Consider the following 22540-nt stretch of genomic DNA (forward strand, 5'->3'; position numbering starts at 1 on the left):
AAGTAAAAGTGATAATAAAGTCAGTGAAGGGAGTGAAAAGATTTTTAATTCATTTATTTTAAGAGCTTTCGAAAGTAATGATTCGATATCGATTGAAACGTCAAGCTTATTGTTTTACAGAATTATTCTGTAAATATTTACCTTTAGGTTCAGCAACGTAAACTACAAATCAATGTACAGAAACCTGAAACATCCTTCTTTGCAAGAATTTGTAACGCTATTTTGGAACGATTGCCTGTCTAGCTGCTAGATTATATTTGCTTACAATTTACATCGATTAAGAAGAAAAATCCCAACATAAGCTAATATTCCAGCACTTGGGAGTGAAATATTTTCATCATCTTTAATACCCTTCCGGTAATACAAAATAAAAAGTTCAACAAACAAAAGGATCTCGTATGAGATTTAAACACGTTACCGTTGATCACAATACATCCTTTTTTCCATCCACAACACTGACACAACGGCGCACCGATATGGTATAAACACGTTGCTAATCAAAATTGAACTATTTTCTATCCAAACAAACAATCTTAAACCCGTCTAAAAATCCACTCTTTACCCGTCCGCCAACCATTGAATCGAAAATGAAACACCATTTCGGTTACGGGAAACACACTAACACAAACCATCGCTGCTGAAAACTCACTCCGAAAACGATGCCTCCCAATGGTGAATGGGTTTCGTTTTGTTATGTAAAAAATGTAAACAATAAATTTGGGACCTCTTGTAACCATCGCTCCGAATCATCACCCTTTGTACACACACGACAGTCAAGATGGTGGTGCCGGAGGAGGAGGAGGAGGTGGCAGCGGTGGTGGTGGTGGTGGTGGTGGCGGTGCTAACAACACTGGTGGCGGTAGTGCAGGAGGCACTGGTTGCAGTGGCTCCGCGGCAGCGCACGGCAACGCAAGCAGCAAGGAGCCGCACCGGGGGGCGACAACGTCCGCGCCACCGACGCACGGTGGTCCGACGGGACCGCCGGCCAGCAAGGGGGTCATACAGAGGCGACGCTTGCGGGCTCCAGTGTGGGCTCGGTCCATGTACGAAACGGTCCAATACGAATGCGAACAAGTTTATCTCCTCTCTTAACCCTATTTCTGTTGTTAAGTCCTTAATCTTTTGTTCTTGTGTTCTGTAGTGACTCTCCTTTATATTTTGTTTTTTTTTTTTATCTGACTAACCCTGTTTTTTTTTTTCAATTTAAACTATTTTTACGGCCATTTCCTATCACATTTTCTTAAATCATTCACTGCACCCAGAAGATAGTAAAAGATTACCCGTTGCTAGGAATAACCGACTTCAGTGCGACCAGCGCCATCTAGATGACGCTTTATGAACCTTAAAAAAGGAATGACGAACCATCCCTTTCCCTGTACTCCCTAGATCCCCTAGATCGTTAAAAGACCTGACGGTACGACAACCACCTTGCTCATGACTAAACTTTATGCATCGTTTTATCATCCATTTACATTCAGGTGCGTAAAATAGTTCCAACTACTTCCGGTGTTGCCTTTATGATGCGCACACCGCGATACAAATACTACGGTCCATCCATCTTATAACATTTCCATTTTTATAACCAATCCCAACGAAGAGATTAATCCTTAAATCAGAATAGAGGAAAGAAAAAAATCCCTCCGAGACGCTACCAGTTGTAAAAGTTTTAATTAATCTGGAAATGTCATCATCCCATGACTTCTTCCGTGCCCCCGGAAGCAAACCTTAAGCTACCTGCATACTGTCTCATTTGTTACCTTTTTATCTTTTTCGCTTCCAAGGCAATGAAAAGGCCACCAAGGACTTTGATTCCCCAATTTTTTGCTCATCCACTCGTTTACGATATTCTTCGCTGTGTCAACATCTTTTGTTGATCCTTGCAGCTGGGAAAGGATTCGTTACAACTTTCGGTTGCTATGGGCAAGGAGTGGTAGCTTCGCCTACTAGATGGGATCAACCTCCAGACGATGGAGTTCCGATAAAGCTTTGCGGGAAATGAAAGCAAGACCTTTTCGCTCTTGAAACTTGGGTCCTTTGAGGTTTTGTAAAGAATGGATAACTGAGGTGAGAATTGGGGCTGGGGAAAAGTTTTACCGACACAAAACGCAACCTTTTTCTTTTATTCCCTTCCCAACGGGCGGGGTGGATTTTACATTATTATTATTTAAATTCTAAAGAGTCGATAAATGGGGTCTAGGCTGTGTAACATTTTGTGATATGTTTTTTTTAGTCCAAAGTTTTTTTTTAGTTTTTAGTCCAAAGGGTGACCCACAACAGACAGCTAGGTAGTACTTTAAAAATCTCAAAATTAATTAAAGTAAAAGTCTCCCTCTTTCTTGAAAAATACTTCGATAAAACCTTTAAATAGGCCAAGGTTTTTCTAACTGATTTCAACTAGATTATAGACAAACCACCGTAAAAGGTTAAAAAGGTCACAGCGCGTTCAAGCCGATGAAGTATTAAGATGTTGAGTGTCTACTTCTGCTGCCATCAATCAGAACGCTGAATAAATCTTCATCATGCTTAACTGACAAGCCTGCGGAATGATCTTTCCACAGCATCTTGTATTTAATCAATTACATAAAACACAAACATGGCTCTTGAATCGGGTTACCCACAAAAAAGGTGCATACACGTTGGGCCCGTTTAGAGACAATCATTCAGCGACACATTTCCATCTTGAAATTGGGTTGCGAAACCCACAATTCTCCTCTCAATCCTGCGGGCGGTCGAAATTCAAAACTCACTTCACTTCTTCGTAATCGAAAGCAAATATCGAATCCCATCACCGGAGGCGAGAGCGAGATCCTTCCGCACGAAAACACCCGAAACAGAGTGAAGTGAATTAAATTTAACTTCTTAATGAAGTGTGATTGGTTTTATTTCGGTCAGGATGAGACCCTCAGTGAAAGCCTCAAAGCCTCGAAAGAAAGGTTGCGAAAGGGAACAATACAACATACATTTAACAACGGTCGCCACACACACACACACACTGGTGGTATTTAATTTGTTTTTGCAAGGAAACGTGATGGAAGAAAGCTATCGAGCGCCACGAAAGCCTCGAGTTATGCACTCCCTCTCGTCCGTTTCTCGAACATTTTCGTTTGCTTCACAAAAACAACTTTTCTTCCCCTTTTTCCCATTCTCTTTAGTCCCTTCCATCGGCACAAATATCATCCGATCGGGTACGCGCGTGGCTTGAGCGCCCCAAACGCATCGACGAAAGGTTACGTCGAACCGTTGGCCAGGTCTGTTTTAACGTCCGTTCCTGACCTTCATGTACCGTTGCCTTGCTATCAGTTGTGACGCGAGCTACGAACGATTTGCTGCTGAAAAAGAACCCAACCCCGAGGACAAGGGTTTGCTATCAGCATTGCAAAACGGCTATCGATGTTATGCTTTGGTTGTTGTTGTTGAAACTTGTTGGGATCCAATCATTTGTGACAGCTTCGAATGAAGTTCCCGAAAACCAAATCAATCTACTGATTGGTGATTACACGCTACATAATTTTTTTATTCGTTTGTCCACACAAATTTAGTTCCTGTAGCACCAACGACAACGCGGTCTTGCAATTCAAAATTTGTACCACCAAATTCGAGTAAATCGACAGCATTTCCGTACATTTAATATCATGAAACAACATCATCAATGTTTATGCCCTATCTGTATAAATGTACGTGTGTGCTTTGTCTGCATTTATTAGACCCAATCGATGCAATGTCGATTTATAGCTCGAACCTTCGGATTGGAAAACAAACATAAATCGAAATGCTTGACGTGGTCCATTTTCGTTTACCTCCCTACCATTAATTCCCGCTACACTTGATGTTTGACATTTCGCCCTTTGCCGGCCACAGAATGCACCACCACCATTTCGAAATGCACAACATTTTCATTCCATTATGTAGTGTGCACTCTCTCGCTCTAGCTCTAAATGCATTTCAACCAGTGCGCCCACCAGCGATAACCATCAGCAGTTTACAGGCTATCGAACCGTTGAAGCCTCCGCACAAATCCAATCAAATAGTAGTACACCCACGTGCACACACGTACGAGAACTCACTCATACACACACACACATATACACAAACAAAAACAAAGCCATGCAAAATGGCTAAGCGCAAACACCAGCGTTCCGACGTCCTTGGGCACAATTTTCGGGACAGAGGGAAACTTTCGGTGCAAATATTTACACTCAGGTGGCTTCCCCACGGCCGTAATTTATGCCAGCGGTGGTACGGACGCTGGCAAGCTGAATGCAGTGGACTGGAGGCGGGTGTTGATGGTCAGCCACTGTCCTACATTCTGCGGGATGGGCTAGAATAATAGAGGTGTATGCATTTTATACATGCACAGACCCCGGAGTATACTGCTTCCTCTATTGAAAGCTACTCGAGCGTACATTCATTGTTAATCACTAAATGATAAGTTGCGAGATGAGCTCTATTGTGCTTTGAAAGAGTATTAATGACAGGTGCTGGTTTCGTACTCTATTTTTGGGTGAAATCGTTTGAAGAATTTTAAATCTGTTTTAAGGGGTCACGATCACGGTCTTAATAACATAGATTCAAATATAGTTTTTTTTAATCGTAAATTGCATACACTTAATGAATATACGGATAAACGTGAATCGTTGACAGAAAAATATAGAAACCTATCATGATTCCCTAAACTTTTGAGTTTGAATCAAAACTTCAGCTTAAAGTAACAACTAATCAACAAACATTTCGCTAAACCTTCCTGCGCTCGGCCACCAAACGTTGCACTAACAACACTGCAACCATGTTTCCCCACGTGCGCCACTGTTAGCTCTTCAGCAATACCCCAATGAAGTGTATGGCAGCAACGCAAATGTTAGCTCTCGATACGTTCGCTTTCCACACAAATGGGAACAAATTGGCAGCTGCCCCAATAGCCGTTAGTTATTGTTAGCTGCAGTGTGCAGTTGCAAAATGCACAGAAAGCTTCACTGCTATTGGACCCGCTTTTTTATGGTTCTTCCAAATGGCGCACGCTATTAATGTAGGGATCATCGCTTTTACCGACTAAGTGCCTCAATTCATAACAATTATCCAGCTTGTTTTCGACGGATCTGTGGTACACCAGTGGTCCCTTTGGTGGTCCGTTTCCTTTATTCACACTTTGATAAACAAACAAGCAGAGAAAACTAAAGCGCACACGCACGCGGGAAAACACAGCATTACGCAAACGAGCCGTATAAAAATTACGCTAAATCTGTTCACGCGGGCATGATGGTGCACAAAATGCAGCATACGTAAAAAGCATAAACCCATTAATAACATCCATTTGTCGCACGGGGGGCTCAAACAGTTGTCGTAAAAATAAATCGCGCATCAAACGAGGTTGTTTTGGACGTCACGGGCAGTGCTCAATTTTTGAGTGCGTGTGTGTGTGTGGTATTATAAAGCAGGAGTGACTTATTCCCGGCACGAGTGTACCCCCGTGTCTAGCCAATTGGCCAGTGGGCAGTTTGCGTCATACCGACAATAATCATAATTATGGTAAGCGTTTTGCCATTTCATCATTTTCCATTTCTCTCCTTGAAGCTCCAAACGGTCCAAACATCCACTCACTGATGTTAAAAATATTTCTATTTTTGGCTGAAATGAGGAATCTATGCAGTCAGACTCTCATTACTCTTAATTGGTCCTTTTGCTCGCGACTGAATTTGGAACAAAATAAGCTTCATCTACGGGCTGGAACATAGGCAAGATTACCGACTTCTCGAAACACGGGCTTAACACAGCACAAACAGCAGCCCTGCGCCTACAAAAAGAAGTGATTTCTCAGGAAATAATTCAATAACAAGCCGGACTCGGACAGACGCTCTTCTACGACGGGGTTTCGTCTTTATCGAAAATGTGAAAAACAGCTATAGAATATGAACAATACGAAACCAACGACTACCAATTAAGTAATTGGTGTTGCTCCTATCTTTATTCCAATTGGCAGTGCAACTAATATGGCAAAGTTTTTATAGATAATGAAAATATGTTCACATTCCCTGCTCCACTCTCACTTACGCTTGGCCTAGAAATAGGATCGTATTTATTCACCTCTGATCCATTGCAGAACATTTATTGCTCCATATTATTGCTATTTTTGGGTTGCTCTGGAGATTTGTTAGCTGCCAAAAGTAGAGTCAAATACCAATCCTTGTTGAAAGCCACCTCAGCTAAAACATTAATGAGTTTATGCACCACAGTAAATTTGTGAAAAGGCACACGCTAGAAAATGTTTTCGAATCCTTATCGGTTTGCTTATCAATAAAAAAGGCAGCAATGATTTGCATTTGAGTGAAGCAAAAAAAAAAGGGGACCCAAACTCATTACATTCACCAAAAGGCATAGCCCGAACCCTTGTAGCTTTATACGAACCAATCCCATAACTTTTAATTGCTGGCATCTAAATAAATCATAACTCTTAAGATTACTTTTTCTGATAATATGTTTATTGCTCGTTTCGATGGGCAAAGGCACACAAGAAGAAAGCAAACGTAAACGATCAAAGCACTGGTAAAGAGCGCTTGCAAAGAGCGAGTTGAACAAAAATCTGCACTCAAAAACCAAACGAACATTTGTATACTTGGAAGGATTGCAAATCAAATGAAACTGCCGATGGTGGTTTTAATTTGATTTGGTTCGGAATTTGTTTTCCTTTTTTATGTTATGTTTTTTGTTTTTTTAGTGGTTTGTTGGATTTGTTTAAACCTAATTTAGACTTCACGGAGCGGGGTGTACATTTCTTCAAATTAATCATGCCGAATTACTTAAAACTGAACCAGTTATAAGAATGATCCCTTTTCTTTAAGTAACAGTTCTTCGCTGTTAACTTCCTAGAAAATGATCCAACCAATCAAAACACAAACTTTTCAAAAGAAGTTTAAAAAAACCCTCAATCCAATAGCAAATGGCCGTTTCCTGCAGCCATTAACTTTCCATCGTTCTATTGAAACATACCAATGCTACTTTTCATGCTGGATGATGATGCTGTTATCTCTCTTAGTATTTTCCCTTTGATTCACTTTCTTCTTTCTTCCCATTTTCAAAACGTTTCGCATCCATCAATTCCATTGGATCCCAGCTGTCGAAATCCCGTTGGCAAAGATGATTTAATTTAGATTCCGGAAATGGGTTTAGCTGCCCCTCGAAGTAACCACCAGACGAAGCTATCCATGTTTAACTGTCCACGTAAAAAGCGATCGAATGGAAAAGGAGATGACACAGAAAAAGCTCAAAATCAGAGACATTTTTACTGCTTCACCATTATACGAGTTACTTCAGTATAAGGTAGCAGCTGTGGAAGATGGATTTGTAGCGTTCTTTTTTGTAGGTTTCGTTGATGATGGAGATGCGATTGTGCATTGCTTTCTGCATCAACGGCAATTGATTTCGCACAAATTGCAGTTTGCATAAACTTCTTGCCATGTCTTCATGGATAAAAGGTTTTTTTTAATGGAAAAGTAATGTACAAATAGGTTTTTGATTTGCAATTCAGTTTACTGTTGAATAGCTCGAGGAAAAAAACTATAAATTTAATAGCCCAATCATACCTTGAGAATAGCAATTGGAACGAATATCAGACGTCAAATCTGGCAAAAACATAATGATAGTTTGGTTGGCTGTTTTGAAGTTTTACTTCTGTCAAACAAACAACAATCATTTTAACAGTTGACAATCATTCGACCGTTTCGATTGAAATGTTAGTGAAATTTCAGTCTAATATGGCAATAGCAAATAATGCAATTATTTGCTAAAAAGGTGCTACTAAAGCTGCAGCAAATTTAAAATGTCCATTTACTAATTTAAATCTGTCATTCGTTGGTATAAAAGCATTTACTATTGCTCGAACGGCGAAGGTCGAGGTGCGACATGATACAAATGAGCTTTTTTTCTTTCGGTATAGCGATCCCGAAAGACATAATGAGGTTGAAATTTAAAGCTTTGCAAATTTATATCAATCACAAGTGGAGAAAGCTTGTCCCAGCTTTTGGGAGAGATCCTCTTCTCACGATTTTAGCCAAACGCATCACCAAAAGGACGAGCTACCATGCGCCTCCATTAAAACACATTCCGATATAACGCAGGGTCCGATGCAACATTTATTGCTCGCTATTTCAACTGACTCTTTAGTTTGTACTTTCCACTTGAAGGACATTTTTTACCATCAGAGAAATAAATCCCTAATCTAAACGGTAAACTACAGCTGCAGCGTCCTTAACTCCGTCACCACGTTTTATATCCACGCCCTTCGACCCGTTCTTAGCGCGTCAGTCACATCACATTCACCCATACACTGGGCTTTCTCTCTCTCTCTTTAACCTCCCTCGTTACAAAAAATGAAGGTAAAATTCTCCCATGTGACACTGCTTTCGATTATCCGTTTTGGCTTATACCATTCCGAACAGCCAAGTACCCTTCGCCTGCGTTACACCTTTCCGTAAAAAACACCAATCCTCCCGTCAGAAAACGCCTCAGCTGCATTCACTTCACTTCCGCTATTTCCGCATGAATTACTGCACATTCCGGTAGCGGTGCCGGTGCCGGTGCCACCGTATTGCCAACCGTAGTGCAAATAGTGCCAGCACCCAGTCCCAGGCTTGGAATCAGGCATTCTGTTTGACTTGTCACCGGCAGCCTGGTCGGGGCGCACTCGCACAAAAAGACACGGAACAAAATTGTATTAAAAAAGGAAGCTCAAACTCGATGCCGGAAAATAGCAGCACGCTAGTTTGTAACGAGCTGCAATGTAGCCAGGTGCCGTACCTGAGCGTTTCACTACATGTACACCTTTGCCTTAGGCGAACTTAAAAAAAAACAGCAAACAAAAGTCACCAAGCGAGCTGCCTTAAATTTTCCACACTGCTCGACGAGAAATAAATCCACGGCACTTACATAATTTTCCATCATATCGGGCACGGATATTTTATAACTTGCCGTAAATGAATAGTGTACACGGTGGAGCAAAAAAAAGAATGTAGAACGGCAGTACATCCCCACTAAAATGTACACCACAAGCTTTCGACAGGGACAGAGCAAAACTGCAAAACCTCCCTTTCTGCGGAAGAATGCATTTAAACAGGGCAAGGGCTTGACATGGCGAAATGAATTAATTCAATCCCGATTGCAAACGGTGCTACTCCTACGAAGTTTCGTGTTCGAATTATGCAAGCAGGTGTTTTTAGTTTGTTTTATTCTCTCTGTCCCTTTGTTTTTAACTGCAAGTTAAGTATTCCATTACAAAGTCAATTTTACCAGCAAAATGCCTCTTATGTTGATTTGTCGAGTGTTGCAAATGCAAATATGCACACTTCAGCCGATAGTTCAAAATGGAATGCAATTGAATATAAAACGAGCTAAAATTCAATTTCAATTCAAATACAGTTGAATGTTTGATGATCCGTAAAAAAAAGAAATAATGCCGATTATTGATTGAATTTCACGTACATTAACTTTGTACAGTTGTTGGATGAACAGAATGTTGTGTAACGTTAACGAAATAATTGTGACAAATTCGATTGCCCCCACAAACAGTTCCTGGAACACTATTTGAAGGATTTCCTACCATACGATCCATTTCGTATGGGCCCACGCCTAATTACACTCCTGCACACTCAGCAACTATTTCGCTCGCTCTGTACTAATGTCCCGCAAAACGTGGTGGATGGCCTGGGGGGGGACCGAAATAGCTATTTCTATGCTCAGCTATTTCTCACGAAAGCTGCACAGAAGCTCGAAAGCAAAAGGCAAATATTTGTTTGTTTGTTTATTTCGTTTGCTTTAGCCCCGGCTGCTCCGGCACGTAGCATGGCAAAGTGTCGTGTTTTTTTTTTTACTGTTGGATTTATCCGACTTGTCCTACCGTACGGCGGCAGTTCGTGCATCCAGCATACCCGAACGGGCTTAGCCAGCAAACGGTGCGGTAGTGTAGCGCGCGCTAAGAGCTGTCGCCTAATTGCACACTCGACACCGTGGTATTAAATGAAGAGCCAGAAGGCAAAGGGGGGAGAGGGGAAAAAATGGGGCACACCAACTAAACCGTTTGGCAGAAGGGTTGATTAATTCGATCATCGACCACCTTTCGATTTCGATTGTGCCCTCCGATTTTTACACACTTTTTCATTGCGGCTGATGAGCAGACGATTCTTCGTTCTTTTTTGCGTGTACTTGAACCGTTGTAATTGTCTTAAATCATCCAGTTTAGTACCTGCTGGTAGTGGGATGGATGCAAAAAGCAGAAGGAAAAACTGAACCAGCACTACAGCACAACTTTGCTCCGGTGTTGCGTTTTAATTGAGAATCAATTAGAGCCTGACACGACACGATCCGACAGCCGTACATCATCCCGTACAGACTGGCTACAGGTGTATTTTGTTCCTTTTTTTACGTTCGCCTGGTATGCTTGGTTTTTGGTTCCTTCTTACAGAACATGGTGTTCTTTTATTAAAGGATCAAGCGCAACACAACGCCTCAATGGAAAGAAATATGAGTGTCTTTCTGTCTGGCTCATCTCTCAATGTGATACTGTCCTCGTCAGCGTCGTAATGTTCTATTACTATTGCTACCATGAGAACACACCCTTTACACCGCCTGGCCACAACCAACAAAAATCGATTGCATTGCATGACTCACCGAAGATTCGGCTGGCTTGGCTTCTTATAATTACAGTGTTTGCTAGTGTTTTCATTCGACCTACGAAACACACCGCCCCAACACGAACCAATCGAATGTAATTACACCCGACAAGACAAGCCGCTTTCTTTCCGGAGCTACGTTTAGTCTCCGGTTGAACGTTCCAAGCGCAAGGCGGTTTTTCATCTTCACTCCATGAGTGGTGGAACGGCTGTAAAATCCATCCCCTTACCGGAAGTATTGCTATTGTGTGTGAACAGTGCTACAACCTGCTTGATGAGCTTTCGCACATGACGGGAGCTTTTGTGTGTGTGAATTGTGTGCACGACTTTCATGCCATGTTCAGACGACGCGAACATACGGTCCACCGGCAGGAGAAAGGATTTTCCTCCTCGTCCACGCTAACGGCAGCGATGACAATCACGTCAAGCGTTTCGTCCACGACGAAGCGTCGCCAGCCGGGGCCAGCGTTTTGCCACGAGCACTGCCGCTCGGTTGCAATCGATCTGGTGAACTTTCTCATCCGCTACCAGTACGAGAACAGGTAAGCGTGTTTGACCCGATGGCCAATAAAGCGTGCTCTCATCGAATGAGGGGAATGAGAGTCTTTGGAGTGTTTTCATTTGGGCACAGATGGTGCAATTGTGTTCCAAATTTTCTCATCAGTTGGTCTGATGCTTCTATAACCTTTAGCCTTTTAAACGACGAACCCCGTAACCCGGAAGTGCAATCGAACAGTCGGTATCGCTATTTGTACTTCGCTTGAAACGGGTCGAGTGTTCTGGAAATCGTTCACCCAGCCCCTCTACCCGGATATCAAACCCAGTCGTTGCCGAATGACACAATGCTGGAAGGTTCGATGATTAATATTGAACTGTTTGCGGGCGCAATGGGTCAGGCCTGAATAACGACAACACTTCATGCACGAAATGTTGAAAAATAGAAAAGAAAAAAAATAAATGCTTCAACCCATCACTGTGACCCCACTTCGGACGCACAGCTATAAACGCGTTCAAATATGCCAACCTTTGACCTGACAGTTGTCACACGCGTGCACTCTCTCTCTCTATCTCTCTCTCGTTGCTATAGCGCCAATCAAGCTAGCATGAACAGTGTTACATTGTATTGAAACCACATTGTTCCGGGTGAAACAACAAAACGCGGAACGCACAGGTACAGGAAGCCGTACAAAAACCATGGTGCCTGCCTAGGACCTGGGACCGCGAACGCATTTCCATGGTTGAACTTTGTATTTTCTATCTTTCATTGGAAAGTGCGATTCGACGCGGACAATTTCATTCCGATGAAACCGCATCACTCAAGCGAAACAAAGGCGGGAACGAGCGTTCGAAAAACGGGACCGGTTGCCTATTGAGGGTATTATTATTCCGGTGAACGTCGGAGAACCGAGTTCTGGAATATTAATAGTCTAAATTTGGTTTGTGGCGTGAAACGTGTTCTGGAATAAATGTGCAAAATAATGATTGGAACTCTGATTTCTTTTAACGATGCCGGACATGATGAGAAAAACGCTATTTTCCTGAGAATGTGTAATATTACCCTTCACAAGCACACACATAAAGATAATTTTATTACCATTACCTAACCATCTCACGCCTAAGAAAATGCTTGCCGTATACATTATTAGCAGAAGAACATTAGCAGAATAGGCAGCCTTGGCCAGCGATTCCGGTGAAATAATTTTCCAAATTAAGAAAAATGTCCTTCTCTACCGGCCAGCTACGTTCAGCTACCGGCCTCTTGAGATACACCGGGCACCGCCCCAGCGAAAGGTGCTAATCCCATCGGCCGGTGCTGTAATCACAATGTCGAGCACCGTCGGCGTAAATGTAATTAAAGCTCCACCACGGGCAAACCGAACACCCGTCCCTTAGGATATAACCAGGCTTCTTATTACGTTCAATAGTCGGGAAAATTGTGCAAAAAAACGGAAGACCATCATTTCCTTCAGAACGCTGCTGGATTGCAGAGACTTTCCCTTTGGTCCATGGAACGACGTATCCTTTTTTTTTCTTGGTGCGCTAGTCTCGTTGCTTAATTCGAGCCTAAAGCCAAAAACCACCAAGACACCGGGAAAGAGGCCTTTTCCGTGTCGCTTCGGTTTTCATGATCGCATCCCGATGCAGGAGCTTATTAAATTTTCATCAGCTGAGCACTTTTGCCTGCCCCAAGCCTAATTTTGAGCATTAATCAGACAGATTAGTCCTGCCTGACCTGTTTCACCCCTTCTGCCGGCAGTTTCGGCGGCTCTTGCGTTGATGGGTGTTTTGTGTGCGCTTTATGTGTTCAACACTCTCCATTATTAGTAAAACCATCGAAATACACATACGACACTTTTGCAGTCTAACTGTTTACAGGAAAATAAAAAAAAGGCTAAAACAGGGCCGAACGGATTGATGACGGATCATGCCATCCATCTCGTCGTGTCCTTGAAGGAATATGGTACGCTCTACGGCTTAAATGTATGCCGGGCGCCTAAAAACCCCCAAAACCACTATCATTAGATGAGCCTATAGTAAGCGTACCGCCCCCCCACATGACCATGTCAAAAAACAATGATTTATGGGTCTGCGCACACAGCAGACAGTGGTGGAACCGTTCGCTTCCGGGTTAATGTGCCAAACCGTGTGCCCAACGAGGAAGAATTATTCAGCAAAATTGTGGTTAAAACACAGGCACAGTCGGCGGCATAGAACAGGCAGCTCTTTCACTAATCCCTGAAAAGTGGAGGATGAAGGGGAGGAGGAGGGACAGCAAAGGCAGACAAGCGAATCGATCTGTCACAGCAGGCTTCGTATGTGCAGAGCTTTCAATATAACTCTTCCCACGGTCGTTCCCAGGGACGATGGTTGGTGGTTTCCGGTGCAGCAACGAGCCCGCCGGAAGCACAAACATCGATGATGGTACTGCCTCCGTTGCTGCCCGTATTGAGGACAGACGCGCGCACACACACACACATACACAAAACACAATGCCAAGATTATTCATGAGCTCGTAAATCAGTCAATGAGTTGGAACATGGCACATCAGGCACGCTTCTGGTTTTTGGGTTGCGGGCGAGCCCGCTATTCGGAAAGCTGCTTCATTCTAATGGCACTGTCATTGCCTAGCTCGGTCACACTGTAAAGGATGAAGCAATCTAGTACCTCTTCCCGTGTATTTGACCAGCGGATACTTCCGAACAAAACTCCTCTACTTCACCACAAATCCTTGGCAACAAAAACAGAGCTTCGAGCTACCTACCCAGTGATAGTTGCGAGTATTTTATGCACAATTTAGTGTAGCTAATTTTAAGCGGAATTTGGCAGAACGTTATAAGCAAAATCGAAATGTTCTACATTGATTGATTCGAACGATGTTCTCTACCTTTTTCTACCAACGCATAAATTATGTATCCATTCGTTGCGGTATCGAACAAGAAACGCTCGTAAATCGACCATCAACAGAGCGAAGAAAGGTGGGAGCAAGTCCGTGTGAGTATTGCCGAAAGCAGTTAATTATTAAACATCCTTGGCGATTTTCAATCAATTAATAATGTTATTAAATCCTGTTCCCATCTTTACACTCCATACTTCATAGCCTTATTAAGGAGCTGGTGCAGTAAGTAAATAAAGAGTGGATGGGGTTTATTTATTCAGCCAATAAGTTTAACTCTGCGCTTTAAAAACGCAATTCTTCCAATAAACTTCTTATGAAACGAAGCATTCACCCTAGCCTCAAGCTCGCACAGCTCGAAGCGCAAACTGTACTGCAAACTGTAAAGTTTCTCTGAATTGAATGTAAATTATTTCCAGTGCAAACAACTCGCGCTCGGCTTATTAGCGTTCGCTTCCGTGCTGGTCGTTCTTTACTTGCTTTTTGTTTCTCCCTCTCTAATGAACGCTGATTCTCCATGGAACACAGCGTACCATCATTAAACGCAACTTTTGCCCCGGTTTGACTCTGGCGAAGAGTGTAGTGTAATGCAATATGCTTTTTCATGAGCGGCACCATGACAGCAGCAATGGGGGGAAACACAAGCAATTGAAATACATACTATTAAACTAGTTTACTATGTTCAGAATACAAGGGCGAACTAAATATTGTACCATATTGTGGCTCCCTTCGCTCTTTGTCCCATTTCACGCTGCGGTACAATTATGAATGTATATTCAAATGCATTTGAAAAATGGAAAACTTTCAGGCACGGTGGGTAAAACCATCAAGCGGAGTGCGATTGTAAATAGTTACTAGCACAAGCTTTTTACATGAATGCGATGGCAGCAGCCAAAGCTGTCACACAGAACGGTGCACACCGAAAAGGGCGCTCAACGAACCGCACCGAAAGTGCTAATGCATTAGTGCTGCGGTGCGTCCTTCCAGTGATCGAGTAAAATATTGTACAGCTGTAAACTAATACCATTATGTTTTGTTTAAATAAAAGAAGAGCTTAAAGCTTTAGCAACTGTCTTTTGAATGTCATAATTGTAAGCTTAATGGTAATTGCATCTGCAGTGGATATCATGGAATAGGAGGCCATGCTTTTTCACGATCATGAAGAAGTAAAAGAACTTAAATGATAAATTTATTCAGTTTTTTTGTATTTTTTATCAAAGAAAATTTTATAAAATATTTTAATTGTTTGATGTTGCGGCTAAAAATTCCTCTTTTGTACATGTAAATATTGCTGAAACTCTTAATACTCATAAAAAATGGAATGTAAAGGATTTTGTTAAGGTTCTTGCCTAACCCAATAACATGCAAAAATCTTAGAAAAAAAATCATAAATCTGTTACAAAACTACATTCAAACAGCATTTCCAGTTACATTTGTACAGTGGTCACGAATTAAAAAAAAAGCATACTCCCAAAGCAACTCACCACCACACCCGCGTTTGTGCGGAGCAAATCGAACCGAACAATCCTTTCAAACGTGGTTGAAAAGTTGGTCCCACGTTGGACAGGGGCGGTTGCACTAAACGTTGATTTAATTCACCGTACTAAGGCGGAGAGGAGGAAAAGTTTAACACACTGGCACTGGGGACGCGGTGGGCAACGATTACCACTTTGCCGTCAATGTCGTTGATCGAAAAGTTTCGGCACACGCGACCAGGGACCAGGGAAGAGCGAAAACGATGCGCAAAATTCAATTTGCAACTCCATTGCAAGCTTTAATTCATCCTTTGTTTTCCACAAGCGTGGTGTGGTGTGGTGTGGTTGGTTAGCGAAGCAAAAGTGATGATTGAAGCACCAGCGCTAATGCTTCAATTTGTGGTTTGCTTTTGTTTAAATGAATTACTCGGTGGCTTTGCGATGGTGAAGTTGATTTTATGGAACTTGTTTTTCACGCTTAGCTTAGCTGGTATTCTTCTATTAAACAGTTTATAAAGGATCATACATGTGAAATCACAAAACAACTGGTGGTTCAGTTGAAGGTGAATTAGCACAGTTTTGATTACATATAAGACTGCAATGTTATTATTAAATATAATTGTAGCTTTTTAGTTTCAGATACTCATAAACTCCTTCTTTAGCAATTATTTTAAAAGCTTCGCTCTACACATCTTTCAATGATTATGGAAGGGAAAAAATAAAGCTCTAAACACTCTACGTACGACAACAAAGCTTTAGGATAAGAAATTATTGCCCCCCAATTATTGTGTCTATTTATTTGTCACTTCCACCCAACACAACTGTCCGTCTGTTGGCTCCCTTTATTGCCATTAGATGATGCGCTCCCTTAGCAACACCATTAACCATGACAATGGCAGTGAATTTTACAGCCCTTTTTGCAAAATGGCACTCGAAGGTCGGCGCCAAAACACACAAACACACAATCTTCTTTGTCGTGGTGTAAATCCAATTGCCCCAAAAAAAAAGCAAAGCCACAGCAGCATAATAAGCCTGTCACGGATTGTGCACGTTCCCAAAACGGTACACACACTCTCACACACCAGATTTTGGCCCGCACTAGGTCTCGCAACAATAAAAGTGTGCCAAAAATGATCCACCCGAAAAATTACAGCCCCTAAAGAAAGCTCCTTTCGTAAAGCCACTGCGTTCAAGCTTCCTCTAGCGGGTGGTGAATCACGAGACTCGTGTAATTTATGCTTCTGGTGGTTAAATCGAAACGACCTCTGGGGCACTTTCCGGCCTTGCCACCTTTTACGGATGGTTGTTTTCTAAACAAAAAAACAATGCCAAACAGTACAATTGGGTACACGCTGTGCACTATTGCCCAGCCAAAACTGGCACAGCTTTGGAGTTTGCCGCGAAACCAACGGCGCCAGAACGATTCCCTTTCGACACCGAGAGCATTGAAAGCAATCCCGAACCAACCCCCAAAACCCGGTTCCATCTTGCCCCACTGTACGGACCCACCCAGCAGTTGGAACCGTTCCAAAGCAGCTGTTTCCCGAACAGCAGCCGGACGCACAGACACAGAGAAAGCTCGAGCGCTGGCACTGAACTAATAAATTATCTCGCTTTCGGTGGTGCCGACTCCCCAACGCGTGCGAGAAACGCGAGCTCGCCTTTTACAGCCACGCGTCCCGTAGGCGACAGTAAAACTGGAACACTCGTTCGCCAAAATCGTGGGTTTCTGGAGCATTTTCTTTTGTGCCGAGCATTGTGCTGGTTGGGAAGGAAGCTGCTACGCTTTCTGCGTGCAACGGAAAGGCTGACACGCTTTTGTGCTTCACTGGGCGTCACGGGTAGCTTGAGGGTCGTTCGAGCAAACAGGGATGCAATTTTCGGGGCGTGTGCATTGCTGGTAGATGCAATTTCGCTATTCATAAGACACAATTTTAAATTAGATTGCTGATCGCTACCCCGCATTTCGAGGAGATCTGTTTAACTTTGCTTTGCCGAAAACAAAGCAATTTGTTGTACATGGTAACAACACCAAAACCCACCCATACGTTGCTGGAAATAATTTGCTTTATCCACATGAACTACTAGGGCTACTGTTTTACAGAACCCAGAACCCAAATGAATTCATATAGGAGGGAAACTCAATTACCGCAAAAAATGGCTTTACATTCATTTCAAATTCTTTCCACTGACCAAAGCCCTTTCATCTTCGTCACAGCCGGTCAGGTGAAGCTGAAAGCCAGGGATTTTTCAACGTGCAAGCTTATATGAAGCATCACTCATCGAACCCATCCAGGATGGATACCGGTGTTCCAAAAGTCTATTCCATTCATCTGAATTGGGTAAAAAATCCCTTCATAAACCTTCTTCAACCAGTGCGTCCCATTGTACTGCGACCACAGTATGTAAAACGGGTTGCACGTTACAAATGGGGGGAACTTTAATATCGAATACGATCGAACAGCGCCCTACCAGGCTAGCCGTGATCTCTTTTTTTCCCATATTTGTTTGGGTTGTTTGTTTTAGGATCTAAAATTGAAAATCTTTACTATTGTACTCCTATCACTCTATACGCACACACGCACGCACCCAGGACACGATAGTAGCACCAAGCACACAATAAATTGGCCGTAAAATGATCGACCTTACCGATGGGACACGAACTTATAATCCTCCCGGCACAAGACAACGGTTGGGAGTGGTTGGACCTTTTTTTAAACGAAAATAGAACATTTTAACTCCATCACCATCAAAGCTCGACCCGTGCTGCTGAAGCTTTTCCCAGAGCCGGTTGTTGAACGATGTTGTATTCCTTTTCCTCCTAAGCTCTCGGGTTCGTTTTTTTCCCAAACCCGTTAGGTTCCAGGGACCTTCAGGGTTTAAATTGAAGCGATAGGACGTTCTTGGCTGTACCCACAAATAAGCCTAATGATTAGCAAAAGGGGTGGCAGTTTGAGCGTTCTTGCTTCCTGCCCCTTTCCTTCTTCCTATTCTGCTCTCGCCATTGTCATCGCCATCAAGAGGAATTTGGCGCTGTAAATGATTAATTTTCGCCGAAAAAGTGCCGCGCGAGCGATAAGGTTGATCCTTCGTGGACAGTTTTAATTAGACGCGACAAGTCAGACCGTGTAGCAAATATTTTAAACAGTGCTTAATCCTGGGCCTCGAAAAATGCGCTGGCTTGCTCTGGTACTAATCCGCCACAAATAAATAGCGTCAGGAATTGAAAGTGTCGTTTTTTTTTGCGGGATTTACGGAGCACGTGGGAAGAGGATTGAATGGTAAATGTTAGCTGTCGAAGGTTTAAAATGTTATAAGTAATCGCGAATAGAAAATAGAATTAAGTTAGCCGTAAGTGGCAAAGACTATGATATTTGCATCAAAAAAAGAAATAACCAACCGGTTTTTATGCTATAAATATTGTTATTAAATTATGAATATTGTTATTAAATTAATAAACTCTTTAATATAGCTTTGTGATATATTTTTATTATGTTATTTTTTTAATACTTCATTCTGTATATTGTCTTTCATATGAGCTCAAATAAGCAATTCTCCGCTCGATTGAGACATAAAATTTGCTTCGTATTTCATGCACCGTAGCTGTGGAATGGTTGCATATTTTTTATTGCAACATAAACTATAAGCTTCTTAAATTTAATAGTAAAAAAGACCGCACGTATTTTTACTCGTATTACGACTCGTATAAACATAGCTGTGAAATATTCAGACAGTGTTTCGATGATTTATGAAAGCGTAAAGAAGATCATCTTTTTCCAAATAATGACTTCACTACAAAATACTTGATTTCATCACCACGCCGAAACGTTACTCCCAATTTCTATCATAACTGACTTCATTTGAATTTAATACACACATCATTAAGCAAAGCAAACAAGACCGATCCCGTATTGAGCTTAAAAATATAGATAAAAATCAACAAAACAAGCAATGTTTGAAATATTGAATCCAATCATGAACGAAAACACACGCTCAATTTGGTAGGTCCACCAGCGCAGCATAAAGACATCAAAAGTGACACACACCTCAAACCCTCCGTCAGTCTGGCAAGACGAACACGGAAACAAATTCCTGTCCGGATGGTACATCATCATCATCATCATCAGACTCATTCCCTTGCAGAGACAAATGTTGGAATTTGCCGTTGCGTCTAGTGGAAGGAATAATTTCATTATGAAAACAGTACCACATGCCGCTGCGCTACAAACTCTCCATCATGCCTTTATGCCTTTGGAGTATTCACCCCGGAGGAGGAGCTATCCCCTGTCATGAACCTCCAAACCATCCTCACGGGTAAACACGGGTTTTGCATACTTTCAAAACTCCGCTCCAGACCGCGTTCGGGTCGGCCCTGAATGTACACACCGAATTTATTCGCAATAATCACTTAAGGATATGGAATTTTAATGGCATATACAAGAGCACTGCGTGTGTTGGTTCGTTGTGATGTTCGGTACCAGTGGTGCCTCCTCCGGTGATTCTCCCAGGAGGGGGATCACAGACTCGTACACACACACACACACACACACACACGCTCTGCATGTCATCGTGTACCGCTCGGGATGAATATGTTTCACATCTAATTGAACGTAACGTTTAAATGTAAACACATACACCCATAAAACGTGCGCACGTACTACCCCGCATGACACGGCAAGCTGTAAATTACGTCCGGAAGAAATTTCTACATCGACAGGGAGGGGAGGGCAAGGCGATGCAACGGACATCCGGTACGGGCGAAAGCCATCGTACCAATTCCCCCCGTGGTACAGCGGTAAGCTTGACGCCGTTTTTCAGACGTTAAAAACTTCCCCATTTTTCTCTACCCCTTCTCTTCCGGTGTCGGTTGAGGGAAAGCTTTCAACGATGGTTCGAAAGAGACGATCGGCACCGCCCCAGCCCCTTAGAGCTCCTTTTGCTCCCCAAGGAGGCCTTCCAATAGAACGGACATTGACAACAAAAACCCAGCAAGCAAAAACTCCACTCTCTCCAATGTTACGATGTTTCAAACACTTTTCACCGACCGTGTTCTGGTGAGGTTGGTACCCCACATGCATGTTTTTCAGCGTGTATATATAGGTTCGTAGCATTTCCATCGCTCCCAACGGGCACTGGGCACGATCACGATGTCTCGCCGTACAGAGGCTGCGGTGTAGCGTGGTGGTGGTGCACCATGTCGGCACCAGAAGCATGCAAACATGGTTCGCCCCATTCCTTGTTTCACAACCGCACATCACCGCTAGTGCAAAGGAGATGATTTAAAATTTATAACGAAATTCCCGGCAACGATAGCAATACGCTCGAAAAGAGGCGCCCTTTACTAAAGGGAGAACGGAGCCATACAGCTCCGATGCCAGCACATCGGAATCTTGCGTAGAGTAGCTTTGAATAGGACAGGACAGTGTGCGATCACCGTACCGAACGGGGAAGTAAATCTTCCTCCACCAAATCCACACCCGGTTACGGAGCGAGGTGAAAGGATCGTTTGGCGGCGTGTGCCACTGTCAATGATATGCTTTGCATAACTCATAAGCCAACCAGCGCGAAACACAGCTCGCTCCTATCGTCTTTCTCGAGCGAGTGCGGATGAGTCGCGGAGTTGCGTTTCCTTTTGCTCCCTTACGCTTACTCTTACTCGAGCCTGTGCTTATGATGGTGTCAAGTAAGCAAAGTACGCTTTGCAGTTAACGCTTGCGTTGATTAAAAGCAGTATACGAGTACGGTGTGAGAGCTCGCGTAAAGACTGGGGTAAAAGATGGTATCGACGAGGTTACCGTGCTTTATGCGAGTGCGAATTTCAACACACAAGGACGCACAACATAATCCCAAATGGAATTGACACCTTTTGCTCGGTGGATGTCGCTGTTGAGCTGCTAAGTAGGGATGAAAGTTCTCTGACGGAAATTAGATAGAGGTTGGTAGAGTGTTATAAAAGCAACAAATATAAAAAAAATCATTAAATCTATATTGAAAACCATCCATTTTCAATTTCAATCAAATTTCAATTGAATCTTTCTCAACCACAAATCCATACTGATGGTGGACGTCATTACCAATTTGGGAATATCAAAAAGTCAAGAGTTCAGTTTCATTTACTAGTAGGCAAATAACTATATATATACATATGACAAGAATAGTGACGCTAAAGATCCACATCTAAAAGTGTTCTATTACTTGAATATAACGATCAGAGAACAACACCCCGTAGCGTATAAAACGGACTCCGTGCGGCAGTTGGTGGATTTCGTATAAGCCCATTTCCTCATCTACAACATCTTAGCACTATTAGACAACAATCAGAGTAATGACAGAAAGCCCAGTTACGAATGGCCGACGTCCCAGAGAGACGAACACGAAGCTCCAAAGAATGCTGAAAATAAAAACCGAGGGCAAGTTGCTACATCGCTGCGTTCGCTTGGCTGGGAGATCGATTCAACCGGTCAAATAGTGATTTAGTACCAGAGGAACATGAACAAACATATAAGAAAGTAGATGTCACGTACACTAGCTTTGCAGCGGGAAACAATAACACCAAAATTCAAAGCGATCATTTAGCCAAATTGTCGACGGAATTTCGATACGTCACCGTAGTCCGCGGACCGGTCCAACATCCCCCAGCTGTGTCCTATCGAAGTTTTGTTGACAAACATGATCCAAAAGCTCTCCTTCAACAATTTTGTTGCTAAAGCTTAGGAGGAATTGATAAAAATCGAAGGTAGGCCTTAAACAAGCCTACACGCATGTCTTCGCCTGACATGGTGAAAATTCCGGGTAGCCGGATAGGACGACAGGCAGCTCGCAAGAACAGAGATTTATTTTTGCAAGTAAACTTTTACCTTTCAACGGATCTTCATGGAAATAAATTATCAAACTTTTAGTTTGTTTTCTACAGTAAGCCGTAAAAAGTTCCAGTATGTTAATGCAAACGTTATGTCAATTCATCTGTACATCTTATTATCTTATCTTATCAATCTTATTATGAATTACATCAATGG

The 22540-nt window shown here is 42.6% G+C and overlaps 1 protein-coding gene across 19 annotated transcripts in view; it reads left to right on the top strand.

The window, feature by feature from the left end:
• Window positions 1-22540, top strand: part of LOC121595846 (calcium/calmodulin-dependent 3',5'-cyclic nucleotide phosphodiesterase 1-like) — a 269467-nt gene that overhangs the window by 231290 nt on the left and 15637 nt on the right. For 18 of the 19 annotated variants that reach the window (XM_041920138.1, XM_041920147.1, XM_041920139.1 and 15 more), the window contains one exon: window positions 774-1043. The exons of the other annotated variant lie outside the window; for it this stretch is intronic. In XM_041920138.1, the coding sequence (XP_041776072.1) occupies window positions 774-1043 (270 nt within the window). The remainder of the gene's footprint in view (window positions 1-773; window positions 1044-22540) is intronic. 19 annotated transcript variants of the gene reach the window in all.

This window comes from Anopheles merus, chromosome 3R (assembly GCF_017562075.2).
Source record: "Anopheles merus strain MAF chromosome 3R, AmerM5.1, whole genome shotgun sequence".
Classification (NCBI taxonomy): Eukaryota; Metazoa; Arthropoda; class Insecta; order Diptera; family Culicidae; genus Anopheles; species Anopheles merus.